General features: G+C 35.4%; 2 protein-coding genes across 2 annotated transcripts; both read right to left on the bottom strand.

Moving 5' to 3' along the window:
• Positions 1 to 722: 722 nt before the first annotated feature.
• Positions 723 to 4386, bottom strand: LOC104801141 (glutathione gamma-glutamylcysteinyltransferase 1). Its single transcript, XM_010524265.2, has 9 exons — positions 4097 to 4386; positions 3460 to 3616; positions 3129 to 3367; positions 2759 to 2922; positions 2612 to 2663; positions 2177 to 2404; positions 1755 to 1944; positions 1259 to 1533; positions 723 to 1002 (listed from the first exon to the last, which is right to left on the bottom strand). The coding sequence occupies exons 1-9, from the start codon at positions 4169 to 4171 to the stop codon at positions 916 to 918; spliced, it is 1467 nt and encodes a 488-aa protein (XP_010522567.1). The 5' UTR covers positions 4172 to 4386; the 3' UTR covers positions 723 to 915.
• A 1320-nt stretch (positions 4387 to 5706) lies between these two features.
• On the bottom strand, positions 5707 to 7761 carry LOC104801140 (CRIB domain-containing protein RIC8). The gene is made up of 4 exons (XM_010524264.2): positions 7424 to 7761; positions 7206 to 7306; positions 6950 to 7034; positions 5707 to 6176 (listed from the first exon to the last, which is right to left on the bottom strand). The coding sequence occupies exons 1-4, from the start codon at positions 7482 to 7484 to the stop codon at positions 5875 to 5877; spliced, it is 549 nt and encodes a 182-aa protein (XP_010522566.1). The 5' UTR covers positions 7485 to 7761; the 3' UTR covers positions 5707 to 5874.
• Positions 7762 to 8052: the final 291 nt, after the last annotated feature.

Below are 8052 nucleotides of genomic sequence, written 5' to 3'. Positions count from 1 at the left end.
ATATATATATATATATATATTCATTTTCGAGGGAGGATAAAAATAATATTTCAAGTATAATTATAAGTGGATATTAAAAAAAATCAGCTTTTCTGATCAGTAAATTGGATATTTAAATCCGTTATCTGTGGATTCGTGGGTATCCGATTTTGTAGGTATCCGAAAAACAAGTACTCAACTCTGAATAAAGACGAAAACGAGTGTAAGAAGTTGAAAACGAAGACAGGTACGAATTTTATTTTCTCAAAACGGGTACTCATGGATACCCGTAAATATATAAAAATGATCAAATATCCATATATTTTTTTAAAGAAATTATTTATTTAAATATTAGATTTTAACTTTTAAAAATTAACATATATATTTAAAAAACTTCTATAAATCTATATATATCAAAGATATATAATTTTTTATATTTTAAACATATTTTGAATTAAATAATATAATTTTACTTATATTATTTTTAAAAAAATTATTTTACGGGTACAGATACCCGTCTCTTAGTCATGGATATCCGGTCGACGAGTTTCCGATGTTAATGAGATAGAAAATGAGATATTGTTTTCATGAAACCTACAAAAACGAAGAAGAAAATGAGTATCTCCAAAATCGCGGATATCGACCCGTGCCCAACCCTACCGACGAGAGGCTGTCTTATAATTGTGAAACAAAACCTCAAGCATGTGCCGGATATATAAAAACATCAGATATTGAAATCAATATTTAGAAAGAAAAAAAAACCTTTAATTTATTTTATTTCTCGAGAATTGTTTGCCTAAGTTTTACATAAACCACCATATGAAAGCATATATATAGAGAGAGAGAGGGAGGGAGGATAAATCTCTCTCCACAATGAGAAAAGAAAACAATAAGGTTGGGTATCAATCACCAGATGGGAGGGGGAGGGTGGGGGTTTTAATAGACAGGAGCTGCGAGGTCATCCTCCTCCTTGTTCTCTCCACAACGCTTCAGCAGCTGAAGCTGTCGACGCAGATGCAACACCTGCAAATTCATCCCCACCACCACTTTTCTCTTTTACTGCTTCTTATGAAATTGTCACCATATATATATATATATATCATGAAAAAGCTTATTGGTAGTTTCTCGTTATCCATTTAGTAAATGATTCAGGGCATTTTCCTAGAGATTTTCTACTCTACGTGGGTTTGGAGCTTATGCATCTATATAATTCGAAGGTATCAGATCACGAGATAACTAATGCCATTGCCAAGATACTCAGAGTAAGTTAATTATTTACCTCTTCTTGAAGCAATGTGGGGAGGCTAACCATTGAAACGAGCTGTTTCATTTCGGACACAAGGGTTTGCTCTTTGATGCCAGACCATGTCTGCGGAGGCAAAGCCATCAGAAGCACCGTGAACACATCGTTTCCAGCTGGGTACACCGACTCTGGACCACAGTCACAGCATGTTGGATCGGCTTGTGTCGATGGCACCAGAAGGTCAACCTGTTGTTCGCTCCCGTCATTGACCACGACCCCTGACACCACCGTGACAGCCTCCTCTCCCTTACCTTGAATCAAGGAAGTGAAATCAATCTCATAACGCATAGTTCTGATAGAGCAACCCGAACCCGTTCATTTAGTTTTTTTCCTTTCTTTTATTCAACTGCTTCAGACAACAATAAGGAGATGGAATAACAAACGGAGGGTTTCAGGGCACAGTGTTATGATGGCAATTTAAGCATATTAGTCGAAGAAGAAACAAATAATCAAGTTATCCGGACCAACATACCTTTGATGCATTTCACGCACGTTTCTCGACAACAAAACTCCTTTGACATGTTGCCAGATAAAACTTCAGCTCCTTGGCAACAGACCTTCGCAGCGACGTATGGCAGATTGTCTTCGTAACCCACAGATGGTAAGAACTTGTTCACATGCTTGAATAGTTCACATTCATGTACTTGTTTCAGTACCTCTTGCTGCAGTTACATGAGTACGAGGTTAGACAGTCAAGTCTACAATTTTCTTAGGGAGGAAAGAATGTGGCTGGACTTCGAACTAAAACGATAGACACATCACAAGGAAAGTGAGATTTAGAAAGGGAAATTACTTCGCTTAACCAACATTTAGGAGAGTTGGATCCAACTATATAATCTATATCTGCACGAACTTTTTCTTCTAACACGTAACTGCAGTCCAGAGCACACAAACCTTTAAGTTAAGCCTTGATTTCTCTTCTGCACTAAGATTTTGGTTTACATCCTCCTTCCTCCGAAGCTCAGCCACCCATCTGATGAATTGGTTGAAATTTGATGGAAGTGACTTGAAGACAACAGAAAGGATTTTCTCAACAGTATTCACGTGCTGCGAGCTTACAAGACGCGGAACATCTTCTGACAAATACTTTGCTATGCTGAGCCAGCTTTCATCCTTACAGCTCTGGAATTAATAAGACAAAATCATCATCACTCCGATTTAGTTGACAACTCATAGAGTATTATTACATGATACATGAAAAAAAAAAGGCACAAAAGTTCATGAGTTTATAAGAAAAAGGTTAATGTAATAGTATTGAAGTGGTGTCCCTGGTGGGGTTGTGTTCAGGTGGAAGCTAACATGAAGGTTGCATAGAATCAAGACATTTACCAGAGTATAAAGCAATCCCGGTTCTCTGTGAGGCCTAGATATAAGCATGAACCTGTAAGAAAAACAGAACATACAGCTGAGCAAAAGAAAAATATCATGTTTCCGGTCGTATTCTATAGGAGAAGGTAAATAAGAAAAACTATGTACCCTCTGCGGTGTCCTGTTGACTGATCAAGGCTGTCCATGGCTTCCCAAAGAAGTTTAAGCGGAACCCAGTGAGGAGGATACTTGAAACGAGCGACGTCAAGAATCAAAGCCATATCCCTTTCAGCATTATAGCCACCGATAGGTGAAAAATGACCAGTGCCAGTCTGCATTAAGGTTTTTTAGAAACCCAATCAACTTGGCGCTCAATGGAAAGACACTGGAAGTGCTCATTTTCTCCCAAACTTTGTAAAAGTCTAGAGTACAAAGGCCCAACTTATGGAGGCCAAGAGAAGTAAAATTACTTAGATGCCATACTATTGTTATAAGAAACAGAGATAAATATAGGTTCCAGTTAAGATGAAGGAGTTACCTGCTTAAATACCCCTCTGTTGTACGATGAAATGATATGGCAATTGTCAGAAGTTGAGCATTTTATCACGTAGTTACGGAAATCTCCGATGGTGCATTGACTTGTGCGGAAAGCTTCAACTTTTGCCCCTGAACAATGAGCCAAACAGACAACCTTTCCAAATGTAATGCCCTTGTCCCTAACTATTTCCAGTGGCTCGCAGCAGTCCAGCATAGATTCATCAAACCACCTCCAAGGCCCTATACGGAAAAAAAAAACACAAATTTTACAACCCACCAAAGAGGGCATGTTGCTTATTTAGTAAGTGTCCAAAGGAAGATGAACGCAGTACCTTTCCACTTTCGGCCAGGGTCAATAGAAAGAGCATTCAGAACCATTGAGAGGCTGGCCAAGCCACAATAAGCAGGCTCCGACTGCGTCTGAAAATAGGAGATCAACCTGAAAAAGCCTTCCATAGTGCCTTTCTGAAGCGCCTCATTGAAGATTTGCTACAACACAAAAAGAAAGTTTATCGCTCAAGATCATGTGCACCAGTATTAAAACCAACAAGCAGCAGGCCCCTTTCGTTCATGTAGCTAATTCAGACAATAATTCATTCACAGTTCAGTGGCACACACGCATGTATCCCTGAACTGAAGAAAAACATCCGAATTGGAAACGTTCAAGACAGTTTTTGACTAACCCCACGTTTTAAACTCATACCAGAACCCAAGATAAAAAGAGCAGACCTTACATACAAACTTGCAAGGCACAAATCCACGGAAAGCGTGTATAAATTCAATAATCTGTTGCAAACGTTTCCCAAAATTGCAATATAATACGGAATTACAACCAAACACATGGAAAACCCCACAAAAATCAGTAGCGGAGATCATGATCAACCAGAACCGGAAGATCATAGACCAAACAAAAACCTAGAAAACCGAAATTCTCATTTGAGTCAGTCCATAAGTCAAATTGGATCTTACCTTGCCCTCGGCAGAAGCGAAGTCTATCGCCGGAGGCGAAGGAAGAGAACGCCGATACAAACTCGCCATAGCCATTTCTCACGATTTCGATTGGGGAGGGTTTAAATCCGAGCAATCACAGAGAAATGCCAAAACTTTCGCCGAAAGATTCGAAAAAGAACAGAAGAGGCTTTATGAACTGCAAACTTTCGGCGGAAGATCCGATAATAGATTCGAAATGGAAAGTCGAGCCTTTCTATATGTACAGTCAGCCCTATCAGAGGAAAGAATTCAGACGCCATTTCCACATATTCTCTCTCCTCTCTCTCTCTCTAGTCAGAGAGAGAAAGAAGTTCGAGTCAATGAGAAAACGCCGTTAGCCTCCGCGTTAACGGCCGGTCCGGTTCGGTTCATGCGCGTCCATCACCAATTTTCCCTCTCAATAATGATTTGAATATAGTTTACAGGGGAACGAGACAAAAGGAATCGGTCAACAAAATCTTCGGTTCGGTTCAGCGCAAGCGGGTAAACAGAGGAGTGGTGATGACGCCGTGAGGTCATCGTTAAGTATCTTGTCAACGTTGGCGTACAATTGGGATAGAACCGGCCTGGTCAACGCCTTTGTCTCATACCGAGGGTCTCTCGTGTTGATTATATATCCAGTTGTTCCAATCAGCTTATCAAATGAAACAATATAATATATACAAAAATCATGTAATTGTTTTTATAATATGGTTTTTGGTAATAATTGTAGATAAGACAGCATAACGATCTATCCAACTTGATCTGATGTGTTAAGAGTATGATTTTTATGTGATTTTATGTACATTGTCCCCTCTCGCTGGCTACCAAATTTTAGGTTTTGTATAAAACCTCAATCAAAGAGGTTGATCCCCAACATAATTCGGACTATAACTTATAAATGAATAATTAGAGAAACCCATTGAGTTTGACCAATAAATGGTCCCTCTATTATTTGATATATATATATATATATATATATGCATAATTAATAAATTTACCACTTGTGAGCAGGTGTATTAATTTTTGGAATGTTTATATACAGTTGGCTGTGGAATTTAATACATTATATTTATATTGGACTGGCACAATGAATGAGAAGAATATTCAAACATGTCCCCCATTTTGTTTACCATTATACTTCCTCCGTTTCTTAATAATTGATGTTATAAATAAATTTTTTTGTTTCAAAATGGTTGTCATTTTAGATTTTTTAGATAATTTTTTTAAAATAATTTTCAATTTTATCCTCAATTTAAACTAATCAATTTTAATAAAACTTAGTCAATATTAATTATATTTCAGCTTTAAATAAGAGTATATATGATTTTTTTTTCTTGTGAAAAAAATTAAAACGTCTAACGGAGGAAGTATATTATTACCGTCGTCGTGAATACATTTATCTTTTTTTAATGAAAAATTTATCTAAATAGTAACATAAAACGAAAATAGTCGTCCGTAAATTACCGCTAGAATCTAGAAACATTTACATTGGCCATTTTAATAAAATTACCATTCACAGATATTTTTTTGTTTTTCACACACACACACGAAACCAACAAAATATATTAAATAAATAATTTAATTACACACAGGAAATAAAAGTGAAATCTCCAAGCAGAACAAAATTATTTTTTTTAAGCCGCCAATAATCCCACAACAGTAATTTACAAACAAAAAAAGAATCTAACATCTAGTAGTACTCATAAAGTGTGTAGAGCATGTCCTCATGAAGTTACAACAATAATAATTTAAAAAAATAAATAATTACTGAGTAATCATTCGTCGTAATTAGGGACGGACATGGAGTCGGTGGAATCTCGAGCTCTTCGGGAAGATCTGGAAGAGCCGCCGCCACCGTTAGCGGAATCTTTTGATTTTTTCCGCCGGGATTTTCTGGAACCGTCGGGGAGAATGTCGGAAGAATCTTTGGATTTGCGTGAAGATTTGGAATGGCCGTCCGGATTGGACGAACGACGTCTCGACGACCTCTCAGATTTTGTCGGAGATCCCAGATTTGATGGACGGTGGCTCCTCGACGATCTTGGAATTCCCGGCATATCCCTTGACCTTGTCGACTCTACAAATTTTTATTTTATTGATTTTAATTAGTTAATCACCCAAATAATCATATATGTTGCACTCAATATTGTAAAAAAATCAAGATTTTGTGTTTGATGCATAATAACTAGGGATGTCAAAATGAGTTGCCTCATAACTCAATTCGTAAATCAATCCATATTTTTCCAATCTTATCTGATAAATTTTGAATCCGAAAAAAAAAACGAACTAAACGAACTAGCTCGCCACGAATTCAACTCATAGCGAGCTAGCTCGGTGATCCCGCAAATTGGCTCACAAGTTAGAAAAAAAAATATATTATTTTTATTTTTTAAATATTTTTTAAATATTTTTTAAATAATTTTAAATTTTTTATATCAAATTTAAATATTTTTTATTATTTTAGAATATATTAATTATTTTTATAATATTTTTTATTATAATTAATATTTTTTTATTTTGTTTTTATTTTTTTAGCTCGCGAATTCTAGCGATCTAATTCGAATCTTAAATTTCTTGGTATGAAAAAAACGGTCTTAACGAGTTAGACTGAAAATGAGTTGGTCGATATGGTTCGTTAACATCCCTAATAATTATGCTGTGTTTTGGATAATTTACTTGTTATTTAATATTAATATTAGATATATATATATATATATATATATATTAAAAACAAGAAAATGGGTTAGAGGGGCGTCTTTATTATTAATATCCATGAGGGTAGAACTAAAAAAACAAATTAATTGTCGTTTAAAAAATTAAGAGGGTGAAAAAGGAGTAAAAAAAAAGTACCTTCGGACACCCACGAAGCATCCTCTTTAATGTCTCCGAGAGGCGCCGAGGAAAATCCACCCGGGTGGTTCTTGAAACCATTCATCTACATCACACATCAACATCCACATCCACATCAACATCAACAACTCGTTTATTTATATATATATAACACAATTAGTTATATTTAATCAATAATGAAAATAATATATTCTTTCTATATTATTTTATACCAATTAAATTAAATATAACACAACACGAATTAATTTTGACATACCCAGGTGGGTGAGTCGACGGCGCCTCCGTCCCAACCAATGTGAGCAACATGTTTTACATCTGTCGGATTTCCGATCTGCATCTCTGGTTCTTTTTCGTTTTCTTCAAACAAAAAATAATATTAAATAAAAATTAATTGAGTGAATTTTTCAAATTACGGAACGATACAACATATATGAATATGAACTCGAAATGGAAATTATAATAAATAAAACTCACCAAATATTTGAGAGATGTACCTAAGCCCCTTCAAGAGGCTCTTCATCTTGTAGTTCGACATTATAATTGATTACAAACAACAATTCCTCCCTCCACGAAAAAACTTATATAAAAAAATCAACTCTTTTTATCTGTTTTTTTTTTCCGCAGAATTGAAATGAGGTAACAAATCTAACGAGGAAAAAAAAAATTAAGACCGGAAAGAGTATTCGAAAATTTTCATTTTGATTCAAATGGGGAAAAAAACGAGTAATATGAATTTAGAATTCATTGACGAGGTCGAAGAGAAAGAAAAGGGAAAAACACTAGAAGGCGAAATAGCAAATAAAAAGGAGTGAAAACCCAAGATTTGTTTGTGTTTGGCAGTAAATATTAATTAAAAATAGAAAGGAAACAAAATAAAAAAGAAACTAATAAATTGAACGGTAAATTATCTTGTTCTTAATTTGGTAAAAAAACTGTAACGAGAAGAGGGCTCTCCAGTTGTAGGTAATGGAAATGCATGGCCATTAATCGATTTACAAATCACACTTTCTTATTTAAACAACATATTGAATTGAACGGACCCCACACACACACACACGATATATATATATATATATATATATATATATATATATATATATATA

This window comes from Tarenaya hassleriana, unplaced genomic scaffold, assembly GCF_000463585.1.
Source record: "Tarenaya hassleriana unplaced genomic scaffold, ASM46358v1 Cleome7, whole genome shotgun sequence".
Lineage (NCBI taxonomy): Eukaryota > Viridiplantae > Streptophyta > Magnoliopsida > Brassicales > Cleomaceae > Tarenaya > Tarenaya hassleriana.
This window is presented reverse-complemented; position numbering and strand designations above follow the sequence as displayed.

Coding starts and splice junctions, on each gene's coding strand:
- LOC104801140 (XM_010524264.2), bottom strand. CDS start 7,484: ATGTCGAACTACAAGATGAAGAGCCTCTTGAAGGGGCTTAGGTACATC. Junction 7,035..7,205: donor CCGTCGACTCACCCACCTGG/GTATGTCAAAAT, acceptor TGTGTGATGTAG/ATGAATGGTTTCAAGAACCA. Junction 6,177..6,949: donor TGCTTCGTGGGTGTCCGAAG/GTACTTTTTTTT, acceptor AAAAATTTGTAG/AGTCGACAAGGTCAAGGGAT.
- LOC104801141 (XM_010524265.2), bottom strand. CDS start 4,171: ATGGCTATGGCGAGTTTGTATCGGCGTTCTCTTCCTTCGCCTCCGGCG. Junction 3,368..3,459: donor CCCTGGCCGAAAGTGGAAAG/GTACTGCGTTCA, acceptor TTTTCCGTATAG/GGCCTTGGAGGTGGTTTGAT. Junction 1,945..2,176: donor AATCAAGGCTTAACTTAAAG/GTTTGTGTGCTC, acceptor ATGTAACTGCAG/CAAGAGGTACTGAAACAAGT.